This window comes from Herpailurus yagouaroundi, unplaced genomic scaffold (genome assembly GCF_014898765.1).
Source record: "Herpailurus yagouaroundi ecotype Mexico unplaced genomic scaffold, PumYag 165, whole genome shotgun sequence".
Taxonomy (NCBI): Eukaryota; Metazoa; Chordata; class Mammalia; order Carnivora; family Felidae; genus Herpailurus; species Herpailurus yagouaroundi.
Genome location: NW_024412406.1, coordinates 30,526,089 through 30,544,987, shown reverse-complemented (window position 1 = coordinate 30,544,987; position 18,899 = coordinate 30,526,089). Strand labels below are relative to the sequence as shown.

Sequence of the window (18,899 nt, the reverse complement as noted above, 5' to 3'; positions counted from 1 at the left end):
ACTGATTTTTATTCAATAATGTGATACATAGAAATAGAAACATACAATATATTTTAAATTTTGAGTCAGAGATCCTTCCTTAAATGATCTTCCTTTATTCCTACTATTTGAAGATACATTCTCACACATGAAATTAAGAGTATTCTCCAGCCCATTGACCAAATTATGGATGATGGGTAGCTAGATAAATAATGAATAAATAATTAGATAGTATATACCCCTTCCAAAGATAAAAAACAAGTAAAAATTTTTCACATTACATTATTCTCACACAGATTCCAAATGTACACCAATATTTGGTAGCAAGATATAAGAGAAGAGAATACTATTTTAACGTTTATTTACATATAATCTATATTATATATATGTCATAATATTGTTATGTATATAATAGTACCACATATATATATATGCCAGATAGATAGATATGTGTTATATATATATATATAAAACATATTTCTGTTAATAATTAAGTTTAAAGTAATTCTCCTTACTTGTTTTACAAAGTATATTTAGAACACAAAATGAGTTTCATAATTTGGAGAAATATACTATATTCTATACCTCTAGTTTATGTTTGAGATGCAAATTTAAACGGATTCATTTCTGATGCTTGAAACAAAAGTCTGCAAATTATCTAATACAAGGGCTAAAAACATAGCATATAGAGTTATATTTACGATAGAAATGTTAACACTACATATGTTTAGTACACCATCCCTCATTTTGTATACCCACGAGGAACAAATCGGTTTTACGTTGCTTTTTACAAACTCCATCATGCCAATGAATGTTGAGGACGCTCAACCAAATATGGCTCTTAATAAAGTGCCTCTTTCCTAAAATGGAAGATAAGATTTCGATGTGAGCTATCCATGAACTTGATTTAATTTACTAATAAGCCATATTTTATTTTCAAATAAAAATGCATTACACATGACATTGGGCAAGGCATGTCTGAAGGAACTGCAGTTCAATTACAGTCCAGTAAGTCTATATTAACATCAGTTCACAATTAAGCTAAAAAATGCAAAACTGCTTACCCAAATCCCCAACAAATTTTCCTACCTCTGCCTCCCTAACATACTGACCACATGATCGTAATAGACAGGTCAATATAAGGACTCATTCTTAAACATTGTTATTTGCCGTATGTGACTGTTAAAGACTGCTTGTCAGGTAAATGCTCTATTTTTAAATGCCAATCTCAAATAAAAACGGTCTACACCCCTTCAACTACATGGTGTGTAGCTCCATGTGCAGGGGGACCACTTATACACAGAAGAGAGAAAGAGTAGACATTAAAGGGCCCCTGAAAGAGAGGAGAAATTTTCCTACCTTTTCAAGCAATCATACAACGTGGCTAAAAAACTGCTTTTCTTTAGCAGAGGACATCAGGAAAAGACGAAGCCCAAGAATGCTTTCATCTTCTTTGCAAACCCCTCCTGTGGATCCCTCCTTTCTCCCAGATGAGAGAGGCGTCGCACGTAAGAAACATTAAATTTTACCTCCAGCAGATTTCACGGCAGAATATAACATGTCAAATACTGTTAATATTTATTAATTAATATTATTAATTATTAATTAATATTTAATTATTTATTTAATTTTTATTTAATTAATTAATAATTAATTATTAATAACTGTTAATATTATTAATATTAATAATAATAATATTAAGTGTTTTACGGTTCCCTGGAATAAACAAAATCACTAAGGAAGAAACACTTGTGTCATCACACTTGTGTGGCCTAGAAAACATATAGAAGAAAACACACACACACAGACACACGCACACACACATACAAAACTGAAAACAGCATTTGCATTTGGACCGCAGGAATGGAATACAAAGGTTTATATATCCTTGGGAAATATTTGAAATTTTTATTGTGTGCAATATGAACTTTTAAAAATGAAACATTTAAAAAAACATAGTGAAATAAATGAAATGCAGTAAAATGAAGAAAGAAGAAAGGTAATCTGCATTATAACCACATCTGTAAGGGGGACCGAATATTTTCCAATTGTCGACTGACGGACAAGCTTTAAAATTCCCGTGTTCCATTTTAAATGATAATTTGATGCTGTTATTTTGATATTTGCTTATGGTTAATGAACCAAACATTGACCAGGTGGCATCCATGTTAACATGTGGCCAGGGTATAAAAAATAACACGAGATACCATGCAGGTTTTGCTTCAACTTGAAGAAAAGGATACAATGACAAATGAACATGACTCAACTCTTAGCTGTGTTACTGTCATTTGCAATACGCTTGCTGTGGTTGTTTCAGAGGAACAAATTACACTTCCATGAGGTTTGGCTTCATTTCATTTTGTTGGGTTTTGAAAGGCCACCAAATGTCAAGCTTTTGGGACCTGCTACGTTTTGCCTTTCGAAACGTTAAGTAGAAATTATTTTGGATTTCAAAAGGCATCAAATGTCAAACCTTTAGGACATACTACATTTTGCCCGTAAACCTTTTCGTAAAAGTTATTTGGGATCTTGGGAGGGGATCACCGGCACATTTTTAAAATAATGATGTGCATCATCAAACTCCAAAAACATCTTTCTTCACTCATAATACTAAAACCATGAGGATATTTTGACTAAAATGTGTCCTGCACTTTACGCAATGCTTCTAAATACTGAGAGATGATGCCTGTTGTTAAATGTCTATTTTGCAACTGGGTATCAGTAGAGTTATCACCCTAAGAGCCTCCCTGGGCAGGACACTACAGGAAGTCTCTCCTCGAAGGTTCTAGAACAAAGAATTTCTTAAAGAAATCTACCAACAACTGTAACCAACCCCTACATGTGGGTGCACAATATTTTAAAAGCATTGATTATAAGAAACTCACCTCACTTACTAAACATCCAATTCTGAGTATAGCTAAACCTGTTCTCTATTGGGCTGTATTTTTTAATTTTTATTTTTTATATTGGGTTGTGTTTGAGATGCTATACAGAGTGCCAAAATTAGAAGAAACCTCATAACACGAACTTTCGTTTAAGCTGCAGGCATTTCCCATTTTTCTGACAGTAAATTCAGATTTGAGTTGTTCCCAAGTTGCTCACACTTGGAGAATTTCAATTTCGACACCTCACACGTGACAAGAATGGCACAAGGGAAAGGCAGGTATTGTGCCATGCTCCTTTGAAGGCTCCTTCCCTTCACAGTGTTTGTATTTCCCAGCCAAATGTACAACATAGCAAGCTCCCCCAAATTATACTTTCCCTGACTTCCCCCTAATGTTCTACAAGTTAGAGCCTAGTGACGGTTAAGGGAAGTGCGTTTCCAGCAAAATCTGGCCATTATCTAGGTTCCAGACGCAAAAGACAGAGCACAATGAGGAAAGCATCATCACGCGTTGTGCCGAAGCTATCGCAAAAATCTTTCCAGATGATTTCTCTGAGTGCAAAACGCATTCTCTCAAAATTCCTGGAGATCATAAAATCTCTCTGAATTTTGACATGCGAGCTTTTTCACAATCCTCAGGTCTAAAAAAAAAAAAAAACAAAAAACAAAAAACAAAACAATGCCGCATGATATTCTTTTCATTTCCATGTACGGCAAATAAAACTGGTAGCTTTCAATACGAAATCCTTCTTACAATCAAATAATTCCTATGTACTTTATAGACTTGCATTTTTGCATTACTTTACGGTACACTAGAAGATGGAAAGACAAAAGATCTCCCGTGTGTCGGAGAGTTAAATGAACTACTTTGTCAGTGACTTCTGCGCCTGGAGTGTGACTCCGGGTGAAAAGTACTGAAGTCCGACGTGCCTGTCTTTTCCCGAGAAATTCCCCCGCTCGGGGCTCAAGAGCGATGACACTGGTTAGCGTTTCTCTGGGGAATCGGCCGGGTCTCCGCAAACCGGACAGCAGGTGCCTTCCACCGACTCCAGACGGGGGCACGCAGCCAGGGGACAAGTCTCCACCACGCAGGTGACCTGGCCACTCTGAAAGGCAACATTCAAAGCTTATGTCCATGTTTCTGACCGTGGCGTGACCTTTTTAAAAGTTTCTGCTGACACGCACTCTGATTGGCTCTCTCAATGTCACAAAAACTTACCCACGGTATGAGCTCATTTTTGCACGTAACCCTGCCTGATGCCTTATTTCTAAACGTGCAGCACGAAAGGTGAGGCTGGAAGTTCTGGCTTATAAAATGCTACCTCCCAAACCGTAGGGCGCGGGGTGTGACGTACACGAGGAAGCTCGTGGGTTTTCATTGTGGGGAGAGGCCGCAGCGATCGGCATCAGCTCTGTGCAAAAACTCAACTCGAGAAACACTGAGCTGCTCCCTTCTGGTGGATCCCAGGAGACATGTTTTAACACTTAACCAAGTGCTTTCAGGCAACACCACCATCGCGAGCCTGACTGGAGAACAAGGAGATGAACTCAAGCCCCATTTCTGCCTCTGTCTACTCGTGTGACCTTGGGAAAAGCCCACTAAACACCCGGAGCATCAGCTCCCTCAATCATCAGTGAACATGTGAAAAGCCCACATGGTGTCCAACAAGTGCTCCTTAGGGAGCGGCCGTAGTTACATCGATAACCAGAAACCTCAAGAACTCACATCAGTAGCTTGACCTTGAAAATAGGCCTCAAATCTACTCACGAGAGAGACCGTAGTCCCTCTCTTGAATTCTTCAGCTACGTCTCAAGTGGCAGGCTAGCAGGAGTAAAACAGGAGGAGGAAGATGGAGAAACTTCTGGCAACGCGTACCTTACACGTACAGCGAATGCAGGCGTCTTTCATCCAGTGTTCCTGGTCTCTCCTCTGAATCCCTTCATCATCCGTGCATCCCGCCTGCCTGAGGCGTGCCTCCAGCTTGTTTATCTGACAGAGGAGGCGAAGGAAAGGAAGTGGGAATTGAAACAGTGGCAACAAAGCAGATAACTAACACGGTGTGATGAAATGCTCTATCGTGTGAGCACACACCTAGAGGGCGAAAGAAACTTCAAAGCCAACATAATTTTTCTTAACTTTTTTTTTTTACCCCAAACTTACTGAATCTCAGTCATCCCGGGTCGAAGCTAATAATTCCCTAGATGTGGCAAAATATTGAAGACGGATCTGACTATCTGACACGGGTAAGTTACAAAAGAATAGGATTAGAATCAAATGAGTGAAATTAGATATTTGAGAGAAATCTTCTCGGTAGTCATTCATCTTAATTCAACAAGTCAAGAGTTTATTTTCTTGCACTCAGGTGATCACAAACAGCATTCCTTGAACAAATGTTTATTAGATTTCAAAGATAAAACAATCCAGGGTGTCCCGGAGCTTACGATTTGGTAGAACGGCGGGTCAATAAGTCACAGTTAGATAATGAGGGTACGTACATCAGAGGGAAAGCAGATGGCAACCCTCCCTCGGTTCTCCCTCAGGGAATAAGGGAGGCCTCACGTGGGGAAAAGCATTTGAGCTGTAAGCGGACATGTGACAAAATCATTCAGGATGAGCAGGGAAAAGGCGTTTCAGACAAAAGGGAAAACGTCTGACCAAAGCATGGGGACCACAAACAGGTCAGTATCTCGGGAATATAAATTGCTGTGGAAGGGTAAAAGGCACAGGGGGAGTGTTGAGGGAGTCAAGGCAGCCAAAAAAATCAGGACCTTAAGAGTCTGATGAATTAATTTAGATACTACAGTCTCTAGACAATGGGGGAAGAAATCAGTGATCACTGTAAGGACATTATGAAGGCAGACCAGTGAGGGCAGAGGAGATCCACATGGGCTCAGCTGGGAAAGGGAGAAGTGAGAGTGGGAAACACCACCGGGCGGGTGGAGCTCGCTGGTGGGCCTGGGGGGAGGGAAGAGAGAAAAATGCAAGACTGCGAAGTGCCAGGTTTCACAAGGCCCCTACATGATGGTGACGTTCGCCACGATACATTCTAGAGAACGCATTACGAAAGAGTAATGGTCCACAGAGAAATTAAAGATGCTTAATTAAGAGGAATTTTAGAAAGGATGAAAATAATATAGTTTTCCAAAAGAAGAGGCTAAGTCCAAGAGCACTGAATGACTTAGGAAAGTCGCAGCTGCACTGCTATGGGCTGAACAGTGTCCCCCAAAAGTCATATGTTGGAGCTCTAACCCCCAATACCTCAGAATGTGACTGTATTTGGAGACAACATCCTTAAGGAAGTAATTAACTTAATGGGGCACCTGGGTGGCTCAGTTGGTTAAGCACCCGCCTCTTGGTTTTGACTCAGGTGATGATCTCACAGTTTGTAGGTTTGAGCCCCATGTCGGGCTCCGTGCTGATGGTGTGGAACCTGCTTGGGACTCACTCTCCTTCTCTCTCAGCCCCTCCCCAGCTCATGGCTTGCTCACGCTCTCTCTCTCTCTCTCTCTCTATCTCTAAAAATAAATAAATAAACTTAAAAAAAATTTTAAGTAATTAACTTAAAATGTGGTCATGGAGATGGGGCCTCACCCAGTGACTGGTGTCCTTCTGAGAAGTGTAGATTAGGGTCCAGACACCCAGTGACAAGTTCGTGTGAAGAGGAAAACCAAGGAGACAGACCTCAAGAGAAACCAATTCTGTCAGCACCTTAATCCGGGACTTCCAGCCTCCAGAACTCTGAGAAATAAATTTCTGTCGTAAAGCCACCTAGCCTGTGGTGTTTGTGACTTCTGTGCTAGCAAACTCATATGAGCGTCATTAGCACTAGATCCTATATTCTCAAAAGACCTTTCTAGTGTGTGTCTAAGAATCATTATGTTTTTCTCCTCTAGTGAACGTCCCTTTCAGATTCTCTGAACTCTGTTATTTGGTGGGAAATTATAAAACAATTTCAAAGACTTGACCATTGTGACAGAAACTGCTGTGCCCAAGAAAAATTTGGATACAAACAAGAGACCAAATTAGATGTCCTGAAGACGTAAAAGCAACGATTTATTTTTAAATGGTTATTGAGCACCTGCTATATGTCAGCTAGTCCTAGGGAAGACTACAATGATAAATATTCCTGGGTTTCTCTTCTTAAGGAGTCTGCAGTATAGTAAGGGAGAGAGAATTTGTGCAAAAATAAGTATGCTACAAGCCCATATGTTGTGTGTCATAAGAGCATACACACAATGGCATGGGATTTCAAGGAAAAACAATTATTTCTAGGGAAATGGAGTAGAAAAGGGAGTAATCAGGGAAGAACTTACAATTTAAATGGTACTTGTGCTAGGCCTTGAATAAAGATGGCATTTGGCTATGGGAGTATTTATGTACATGAGCATGTGGGCAAGGGGACAGTACATTTCAGCTAGAGGGAAAAGATGTGAATGAAGTTAATAAGAGGGGAGGGTGAACAGTGAGATTTTAACCTTGGGGGAAAGAAAAACATAAAACGTGAAAAAAGTTATTTGGAAATTAGATTTAAAAATGGGTTAGGACTACATTTTAAAGAGCCAAGAATACTCATGAACTTGGCATTCATGAAGGAAACAAAAAGTCTTGATGTAAAAATAATAAATAAATAAATGAATAAATAAATAAAATAATAAATAAATAAAATTGATCATGTAAGATATTTGACCACATTTGGGTTGAAGTAGGACAGCAGGATGGGCCTTTGGGGGTAATTTATTATTATAGTGGCTACACTTGGGAAGTGGCATCCATTGTTCGTTAATTTATTCATTACCCAATAATATTATTAAGTATGCAGTATATGCCAGCTAAACACTGATGAACTAAAAGGCTAAATCTATGGCTTCATGTAAGCAGTGAGAATGGAGACGATTGTAGGATAAATTAAAAATTATGATGGAGGCAGGAATGATAGGGTTTTACAATGACCAGATGTGGACTGAATTAGTCTTTGCCTGAGCAGGATCATGGGTGAACGAAAATCATAAAAATCTCTAGAGATGTTAGTGATTATGGTCTAGAAGACTAAGACAAAAAACAAAAACAACAATACTTTTATTTCTAAAAATACTGAGAACATGAAAACATTAGTAATGTTGAGTAAGTCCAAAACAAAAAAAAAAAAAAAAAAAAAAAAAAGGAGAGGCAATTCTAAGGTATGAAAAAGATATTCAGGTGACAATTTCTATCCTCAAGGAGAAAAGTATAGAAGAGCAAAATAGACAAATGACAGCAACACATCCATTGTAAATTCCTGGAGCTCAGGGGAATAAAGTATTTTCAAATGACAAAGAAACTATTTAAGGGAAATAGTCTGAGAACTATGTACCATAAATATAAGAGATATAAAGCACGATGAAATTTTGTTCTGGACTTAATTATAAAGTCTTGAGAATAAGAGGCTGTTTGGTGGGAAGTCAAAAAACATGCTGGACCATAACTTTCTTTTGCCTATTTTCCCATGTGCTTATTGCTAGTGTACCAAAATACAACTTATTTTTGTATGTTTATCTTGCGTATATTCTATCCTGCGACATTGGTGGACTTACTTATTAATTCTTGGAATAGTTTGGTAGATTTCTTGAAATTTTCTAAGACCTCTTAGAAAATCATCTTAAAATAGTTTTCTTTTTCTTTCCAATCGGTAGACCTTTTCCTCTTCTTGCCTTATTACACTGGCAAGGACTCCCATCACTGTGATTAATAAGAATGGTGACAACGGGCATCCTTATGTATTGGCAATTCTAGAAGGAAAGCATTCAATCATTCACCATTTAGCCTACTACATTACAGTGGGTTACACTGATTGATTTTGAGCATTAAGCCAGTCTTGTATTCCTCAAATAAACTCCACTTAATTATGTTGTATAGTTCTTTTCATGTATTGCTATATTTTATTTGCCAATATTTTATTAAAAGTTGTTGCATCCATATTCCTGAGGGATATTGGTCTGTGGTTTCTGTCTTTATATTGCTTTTGTCTAGTTTTTGGTATCAGATTAATACTATTTTCAAAAAATGAAAAGTATTCCTTCCTCTGCTATTACTGGAAAATTACTGTTAATTTTTCTTTAAAAATTGGTAGACTTCTCCAGTGAAGCCATCTGCACATAAGAATTTGGGGAAGAGATTTTTTTAAATTAATAATTCAATTTCTTTGGCAGCTATAAAGCTACTCAAATAATCTATTTCATATTGGGTGAATTTTGGTAGTTTGTGTTTTTCAAGGAATTAGTGCACTTGATCTAAGTTTTCAAATTTAGGTGTGAAGATTTTTCCTTCTTTTTGCACTGAATTTATTTAGTTGTTACTTTTCTAGGTTCTTGAGACAAAAATTTACATTGATTTGAGAGACACTTCCTCTTTTTTATTGTCTGTATTTGGGGCTACAAATTTCCTTCTCTGTGCTACTTTATGTTAATTTATGCTCCATTCTCATTCAGTTCATTGTATTTTTTTATTTCCCCTTGACACTTCCTCTTTGATTCATGGACTCTTCAAAAGTGTGTTGCTTCCTTTCCAAATATTTGGTCACTGTCCTGTTGCTTTTCTCTTATTTCTAGTTTTACTAGAAATAAGTTTAAATAAGTTTTGCTGTGTTCAGAAAGCAAGCTCTCTATGACCTGAATTCTTTAAAATGTATTAATGTTTCTATTATAATCCAGAATAAAGTCTGTTTTGGTCCTGGAGATGGGCACTTGAAAAGAGGGAGTGTTCTGTTATGTTAGAGCGAGTATGCTATACAAATGATCCTACTGTTTGAAGACATTTTTGCATTCTTCTGAAACTTACTGACTTCTCCTTTTAGATGTTCTCTGTATCATTGAGAAAGGAGTGTTACAGTTTTGAACTAAGCAGATTTGTCTATTTCTCTTTTCAGTTTTATTAGTTTTTGCTCCATATATTTCAAATATTTTCCAGTTCTCTTAACTAGTGCATGTATGCTTAAGACTTGTCTTCTTTGCGGTTGGTTCTTTTATCATTATAGAATATCCCTTTCTGTCCTTGGTAATCTTTCCTCTGAGATCTGTTTTCTCCAAAATTAACTTAGCTACTCCTGCTTTATTTTGATTCATGTTTGCATAATATATATTTTCCACCATTTTACATTCAATCTTCCTATATTGTTACCTTGGAAGTTAAGTTTCTTGTAGACAGCTTAGAGTTAGGTTATGCTTTTTATTTATTTGTATTTATTTTTAATTTTTTTAACGTTTATTTATTTTTGAGACAGAGAGAGACAGAGCATGAATGGGGGAGGGTCAGAGAGAGAGGGAGACACAGAATCTGAAGCAGGCTCCAGGCTCCGAGCTGTCAGCGCAGAGCCTGACGTGGGGCTCGAACTCACAGACCGCGAGATCATGACCTGAGCCAAAGTCGGCCACTTAACCGACTGAGCCACCCAGGCGCCCACGTTATGCTTTTTAAATAGTTTGTTAAAGGGGCGCCTGGGTGGCGCAGTCGGTTAAGCGTCCGACTTCAGCCAGGTCACGATCTCACGGTCCGTGAGTTCGAGCCCCGCGTCAGGCTCTGGGCTGATGGCTTGGAGCCTGGAGCCTGTTTCCGATTCTGTGTCTCCCTCTCTCTCTGCCCCTCCCCCGTTCATGCTCTGTCTCTCTCTGTCCCAAAAATAAATAAAAACGTTGAAGAAAAAAATAAATAAATAAATAAATAAATAGTTTGTTAATATCTGTCTTTCAATCGGGATATTTAGAATATTTACATCTAATAAAAGTATTGCTCTGTTAGGGCTTAAATATACCAATTTAAGTATTTGTTTTGTTTTCTACTTGTGGTTTCTGTTTTTCACTTCCTTGTGTTCTTTTCCTTGAATTCCTGGTGGCTGCTTTAAAATCCCTCTCATATCATTGTAGTATCTCTGTCACTTGAGCGTTGGATTCCACGGTCTTTTTTTTTTCTCATTCCATTTGAGATCTTCCTGGTTCTTGGCACGATGAATAACTTTCTATTGAATATGGACATCTTGAGTGTTATGGTAGGAGAACTCTGGCTGTTATTTAAACCTTCTGCTGCAGGTGTTCTCCTCTGAAACTGCTCTAGCAGGAGAAGGAGGGCACCACACCGTTGCTGCCGTGTGCGAGTAGAAGTCTACGTTCCCCACTTGGTTTCTGCTGATGCCCAAGGGAGTACTCTTCGTTAATACTGTATGGAGTTGAGAGTCTTGGCTCTCCGTTGGGCCTCCACTTATACGTCACTAGCTGGGAAAGGTAGGTACGTTTTTTGACTGTTCCTCACCCAGCCTCCACGAACACCACCGGGTGGGGAAAGGAAACAGTGATCTCATTACCAGTGGGAAGCAGTGGAAGGTCCTAACTGTCCAAGAGGCCTCCTCTGACACCATCCCAGTGGGGAAGGAGAGGGGCGCCTCACCACTACTGGGTAAGAGCGGAAGTGCCCACAGTCTCCACTGCTTTTGATGGTAGCCACCTACAAGGGGTGCAAGTCCCTGTTTTCTGCTTGGCCTCCTAGGACAGTAGCCTCACCGGGGATGTCAGGATGCCTCAATACAGCTGGAGTGGGTGGGAGTCTGGGCTCCTCACCGAGGAGCACTGCTGACAGTGGGTGGACTCACAGTTCTGTCTGTTTTGTTTAGCTGGGGTAGGGTGGTTATAGCCTGCGAGTTTTCTCTAACACTAGGCCGCCCATTTCCTGGTCTTTTGCCTAGAGAGAGTGAGGTTTCGTTGGGCCTTTCTTTCCTTCTACCTATTGTCGTTTCGAAGTTGCCAGACTATTCAGCTCCAAACTGGGGTACGTGAGGAAAAAACAAAAACACTGAAACCCGGGAAACATTACGTTGTTCCTTGGGGCCCACGGTCACTAGCCAGAAAACTTTCTTTTCTCCACCATTCTGAGTCTTCCTTTGTTGGTTTAAATGTGATGTTTAGGGCTTTTAGTCGTACATTTCAAGGAACAGATGGCATGGATCAGCTACTTTAAAGACACAAAGTGTCAAACTCACACAAGAAATAGATGTCCTGAACAGCCTGTATCTATTAAAAAATTAAATCAGTAATTTAAAAACCTCCCAACAAAGAAAGCTCCAGGCCGAGATGGAATCCCTGGTGACTTACACTGAAAGGAGAAATAAATATGAGCAATACTTCGCAACCCCTTCCAGAACATAGAAGCCAATAGAATACTTAAAGCCAAAGCCAGATTAAGAACTAGGAGAACAGAAAGCTACCAACCAGTACCTCTCATATTCAATGATGAGATTCAGGGTGCTGTTCACCTAAGACAGGGAACTCATTTCTCACCAGTCCTAGTCAAACGTTTACCAGAAGTCCTAGTAAATCATCTTATATTTCTTTATCTTACATTTACTATCTTACACCATTAGTCGTAATGAAATAATAAAAAAAAATAAATAGGGGCGCCTGGGTGGCTCAGTCGGTTGAGTGTCCGACTTCAGCTCAGGTCATGATCTCACGGTTTGTGGGTTTGAGCCCCGCATCAGGCTCTGTGCTGACAGCTCAGAGCCTGGAGCCTCCTTCAGATTGTGTCTCCTTCTCTCTCTGTCCCTCCTCCACTCATGCTCTGTCTCTCTGTGTCTCAAAAACGAATAAAGGTTAAAAAAATATATATATATAAAAAGGGAAAAAATAAATGAATGGTATATAGATGGAAAGAAAGATACAAAATTGCCTTTATTCACAGATGACAGGATCGTCTATGTTGAAAACCCCAAGGAATTTAGAAAACCTCTCTCCTTCGGTGTTTTTTTGGTATATTCACAAAACTGTGCAATCATCAGCATGATCGAATTTTAAAACACTGCATTACACCAAAACGAAACACTGTATGCATCAGCATTCAACCTCCATTTCCCTCTCCACTCCCGGAGCCACTAGCTTTACTTCCTATCTGTATAGATTTGTTTTGTTTACAAATCTATAGATTTGTTTACAAGCCTTACAGCTTTGGACAGCTTGTGTATCGTGTGGTATGTGACATTTGCTGACAGGTCTGTTTTACTTAGCATAATGTTTTTATTTATTTATTTATTTATTTTTTCATGTTTTATTTATTTTTGACACAGAGAGAGATAGAGCATGAACGGGGGAGGGTCAGAGAGAGAGGGAGACACAGAATCTGAAGCAGGCTCCAGGCTCTGAGCGGTCAGCACAGAGCCTGACGCGGGGCTCGAACTCACAGACCGTGAGATCATGACCTGGGCCGAAGTCAGACGCTTAACCGACTGAGCCACCCAGGCGCCCCGCGTAATGTTTTTAAAGGCTCCTCAGTGTTGTCGCATGTGTCAGTACTTGATTCCTTTCTACAGCCAAGTAAATATTCCATCGCATCGCACCACATTCTGTTTGATCAGTTGATAAATATTTGGATTATCTTCACTTTTGGAATAACACTACTCCGAATACTCATATACAAGTTCACATATGGATCTATGTTTTCATTTCTCACAGATAGGTACCTAGGAGAAGCTGAGAATTTTCTAAATCTTCAAGTTCTAGTTGCTTTTTGCTTAACATTTCCTTTTGCAATTTCTCTTTCTCCTTTTGCATTTTCCTATAAGCAGGAAGGTTAAGTCAGAACATTCCTTCAATACTTTGCTTAGAAATCTCCTCAGCTTGGGGCGCCTGGGTGGCGCAGTCGGTTAAGCGTCCGACTTCAGCCAGGTCACGATCTCGCGCTCCGTGAGTTCGAGCCCCGCGTCAGGCTCTGGGCTGATGGCTCAGAGCCTGGAGACTGTTTCCGATTCTGTGTCTCCCTCTCTCTCTGCCCTTCCCCCGTTCATGCTCTGTCTCTCTCTGTCCCAAAAAATAAATAAACGTTGAAAAAAAAAAAATTAAAAAAAAAAAAAAATCTCCTCAGCTAGATATCCAAGGTCATCGCTCACAGGTTAGAGTTCCACAAAACAGTAGACATAAATTACCTAAGTTCTTTGCCACTTGTAACAAGGATCATCTATCCTCCCATGTCCAATTACATGTTCCTTACTTCCATGGGGGATCTTACCAGAAGTACTTTTAACATCAGACTCACCTCATATCATTTTTCTTATTCTTGATTACCTACTCTCCAGCCATACTTGACATCTTTCTGTTCCTTATGTATGTCACAACTTCCTTTAGCTTTCATTGTTTCACTTTCCATGGTTTGTTACATTAGTTAATGTTACATTGGTAACATTACCTGTCCCTTAATTCAATAGAAGCCTCTGGAGTATCTTTGATTCCTTTCTTTCACTCATCCTCATACACTTGTTCAATAAAGTGATGGATCTGGGTTTTCTGGAACAGTTATAATTTATGCTTTTCTTCTCCAGGCTAAATTATTATTATTTTTGCCCCCACTGAACTCATGAAAAGACTCACTTTGGCTTAATAAATTGCAATGGTCCATCTATTGCTCTGTATATCTCTCTTCATACCCATGGGACTGTTTGTTTAAACGAATTTGAATTCAGACCAAGAATTTTGTCTTTGTGACCACAAGGTGTCTTTCTAGCTTCACATTCCGTCCTTCCCACCACCCAACCAATTACCAAGTTAGAGCGAAATATACGATCTTGCCTAAATATGGGCCATGGATTACCTATCATTAACTTATCATCAACTGCACCTTTCCACAGATCTCAGGAGAAATCTAGACAACCATACCCCAATCTCTTTCCATGTCTGGTTCTGGGTTAGTCCTACCCATGAGAGGCGCTCAGGTAGGATTGGGAAGGAGAGCAGTATTATTCTCAAGCACGGTTGTTAACAGGTACACAGGCTGACCTCAAGGCTTCTGCAAAATTGCTGAGATTCACTGTGGCTTCCAGGTAAACTCCTGTGGACCAAATAGCTTCCCGCACCTGATTCTATGACTTCTGTTCCTCTCACTTTTCCAAACAGTTGTGAAAACCTCTGACTTCTTGTATGAAAATCCAATATTTCTTGGAACAACTAGAGGAGTTTCTGTTATTTTCACTGAGACCTGACTGATACAATACATCCCCTTGGGTAATAAAATAAGCTTACAGTTTACATTTAATTTCAGAATTTCATCTTTCTATTGAAAAAAACCATAACAAGAAATAACAAACTATCAGAAACGATCAGAAAATAAAATTCCCTCTAAAATGTCATAAAATTGATGTGGTATTCCAAATGATTTTAAGTAAACACATGCAAATAGTTCAGTGAGATCTGTGCATCTCCCCTGTGCTATTCGTCAATACTCAAAATTAGGCACTTTTTGAGTTGTGTCATAAGGTCTGAGATCTGACCGCATATGATACAATTTCTGAAAAGTGACAGAAAAATAAGTTGCCTGTCATGATTATGTAATTCTGTGAAAATTTAGTTCCATATAGTAAAACAGGTAGACTCCATTTTTTCTCACCTTGTGGCCCTGGAAATTGCATCAAAATATACAGGACATTTTCTTTTCTACAAGCAAAAGCTATATCTGCAAGATAAATTCCTAGCCTATAATGTTTTAAGTAAATTCTAGCTCTGGCTAATGATGTCACAACGACAGAGTTGTATAAACACAACATAAACCTCAACCATAAAATAATAAATACCTATATGATAGGGTCCTAGAAAAGGAGAAAATATACCCATTATACTAAAGCGTTGTGGAAAAAGCATATACCATATGAAGACCACGGTTCAATTTTATTATGTGTTGACATTTATACCAAAATATAGTATATGCTTATCTTATTAATTTTAAATATTAAGTGCAACCTTGTCTACCTTATTTAACTTGAATAGAACTTGAAATAAGTGGTTTAAGACCTGATTTGGATGGCTTGGATTTCCTTTTAAAAATCTGATGGCTTGAGTCTGATATATGTCTTATTATACTCTATATTCATTCAACATGATACCAGGGATCTGAGATTTTGTCCCCAAGTTTCAACTATTCTTTATAAAGTACTTACTGTGACACCAATTTGAAAACCTCGCTCAGAGTTTATTTTTAATTAAAGGTATACTTTTTTAAATATCATCTCATTATTTATTATATACAACCACCTCCCCGACCGGACACCCTCCACAGCCAAGTAAATCAGGCACTATCAAAAACTGAAATAATTAAATGTTCTGAGTGTAGCTTTGGCTCTAATTATCTCTGCAATGATCAGAATCATATTTAAAGGGCAAATATAATCCGCTATAATCCACCGATTACAATGCAGCTAGAATACCATGGAATTTGCAGACCACTTTCATTACTTTGATTCTATCATGGTTAAGGGATCAACATCAATGCATATCTTTTCTAGACATTCCAAAATCACCTAATAAATGTAAACGACAAACAACAGAAACTGTCAAGACTGACACTATCTCAGCCCCGTAGACATAATGCACCTAGGGTTAGAAAGTAAAGGTCGAAACCCTTCGCTAATAATGAAGGTTGGAATCTTTTATCATAGACAAGGGACAGGTCTCAAGAACAACAATAATCTCCTGTGTGATGAGTACCACTATGGACCACTGTTTCCATATCCTGTTTAATCTACTTCTTCATTGTCTTCAATTTGACCAAGAAAAATACACATGACTTTATCTGGATGCTCATTTTTCATACATCAAAGGGTTTGAGTTTTGTTTATTTATTTATTTACAGGATATATTGCATCCATGTTGACGGGCAATAGAAAAGCCACAAAGTTGCACACGCTGCATCGTCAGAAATGTCTGTCTTTAGCTAAGAGGCTCACTTTCACCATTTCAACATTGAAACTCAGGTCTTTGTACAGTAATGACAGATTCGTAGCAAATCCTAAGGGCTTCTCCTATCTGAAAATACGGCTTGCCCTCAGCACTCCTGTCTTCTTCCTGTCCACCTCTGAGTGCCTACTGCTCTGGTCCTAGGTGTAGCCGTAGACGCTCCTGAGAGCCACCCAGGAAATGGGTTCCATTTATCTGTGTTCCGTTCTCAACTCTTCTCCTTGTTCAATCTCCTTTACACGATCTGCATTGATTTCCCAATGCTGGTATTACATCACAGTTGTTTCTTTATCCCATTTTTTACCTGTGAAGATTTTGTTAGGCGTCATTCAGCGCTCACGCAGCTCTGTGCACCACTGCAACGTCTTCCCATCTGTGGAAGGGAAACCTCGGACTTCTAGAAGAGCTCTCAGGACCTTTTAACTGCCTCTTCCGGCCTTGTCCGGTCCTAAAACACCCTTTGTATTCCTGATAGCTCTGACACTCTTTGCATTACAACAAAAAGACTGCTTTTCAACAAGCACAGGAAAACCCTGGATGGCGAGTAACCTGTTCTGTGAGTGTTCCACCAGAAGAGCAAACACTTCTAATAAATTTTAACTCGATAAACGAGCGATGTCTTGCAACGCGAGGAGTACGTGATGCCGAATGTCACGTGATCACAACCGAGCCCATGGTTCTTCTTGCTGGCTCACCAGCTCTCTCTCTCTCTCTCTCTCACTGCGGGATTTTGGGGGATCATCACCCATGCTTGGAAAGTTCAATCTCAGGCCGCGGTGTTTGTCAGTAATCAGTGATTTTTCAGAACGTTGGGAGGTGCGCACAACTGGCATTAGTATATTTTTTTGTCCCTTCAAAGGACCTATGGACAGTCCTTTGATTTTCCATACAAGAGTAAGCTTAGGGATGCTCTGCTTCATTCTAGGTCAGGCTGACTCTTCAGTCAGACCCTTCCCTCTGCTGCCTGATTGTCAGTTACATTAAGTACAGTATATGACAGGAGTTGATTAATACTGTACTATAGTCAACATTCGGGTGAGCCTTTACGACGGCCCATTAGTGACAGTGAAAGTCGTCCCATGCAATAGCCCTCCTTTCTCTGGTCTCCCTCACACCAGCCATGAAGGTTTTCAAAGGTAAGTGCAGGTTAAGTTATTTTTCTTTACGTTTTGTATTTTCTTTATTATTTTGCGCTATATTGCAGTATTGTAATCATTTCTATGTGAATATTTTTGGGTTGTGGAACGAATCATCTGAGTCTCTATTACTTCTTACGGGGACATTCGCTTTGATATACAAGTGCTTTGGATCACAAACACGTTTCCAGAACGAATTATGCTGGCAAACCAAGGTTTTACTGTACTATGTGTCAGGCACAGAGAATCCAGCGGTGAGACCGTCCCGGCTATTAAGAAATCTACAATGGAATGTAAGAGCAGAGCAAATTAACAGGGAAAAACACTTTTTCTGGATAGATTTAGAGATAATGTGCGACCGCAGAGTGTTACTGGACATGTAGCAGGGCCAGCTACTGTAGTCTTAGGGTATCTGGGATGCTTCTAATCACTATAAAACATATCAAAGGTGTAATTATCACCAACAACGTGTAGATAAAATTGGACTGAAATGTTGCTTATGGATTCTACCTGTGTCTGCAAATCCCATAAAAGAGGTTTATGATAAAAAGAATTTCCTACATAAATAAATGGACTAGTGTTTAAAATCAGCAGGGTCCACCTTCTGCAGCCCAGTGCTAAGGACTCTGTCCTGCCATTATAATTTATCTCTTCTACGACATGTGAGCTCACTGCAAATGAAAGAGAGGTTCCCAGACTCAGTGATGTCCCAGAGTCCTAGGTCACCTCAACCAGGCCAAGATAGAATAACCTGAACCTTTAAGAATAACCTTCTAGAAACCATGCTTCACATCTTTCAGATTTATGTTCAGACTCAGATTGGACCCGTGACCGGACAAGTGGGCGTTCTGGTCACAAGGACGGGCACTGATGGGTAGGTAGAGCACTGATGCGGACCGTGGCTGCGGCCAGCCCCTCAGGGTGGCACACACAGCAAGCAGGTAATCGCCCATTTCTATGCGAGATGGTATGTTTATGTTCACACGCAACAGTAATACATTGAGAGGGTTACTGTTCGCAGAGTGCCCCTGCCATATAATCTCATATGATTCTCATTACATTCCTGAAAGTCCAGAGGCCGGACACTTGCTCTGAGTGGTTACATAAATTGCCCAGGTCAGACAACTTGTAAAATCGGAAGTTCCTGGCAGCAGACCCTGGGTTCT

At 39.5% G+C, this 18,899-nt stretch overlaps 1 protein-coding gene across 1 annotated transcript in view; it reads right to left on the bottom strand.

Annotated features, from left to right (window-relative positions):
- Nucleotides 1-2,062: 2,062 nt before the first annotated feature.
- The window catches only part of PXDNL (peroxidasin like), a 430,785-nt gene continuing 413,948 nt past the window's right edge, over nt 2,063-18,899 (bottom strand). The window contains exons 20-21 of the mRNA XM_040487847.1: nt 4,740-4,853; nt 2,063-3,969 (exon numbers count right to left, since the gene is read on the bottom strand). Coding sequence (XP_040343781.1) covers nt 3,847-3,969; nt 4,740-4,853 — 237 coding nt within the window. The 3' untranslated portion in view covers nt 2,063-3,846. The remainder of the gene's footprint in view (nt 3,970-4,739; nt 4,854-18,899) is intronic.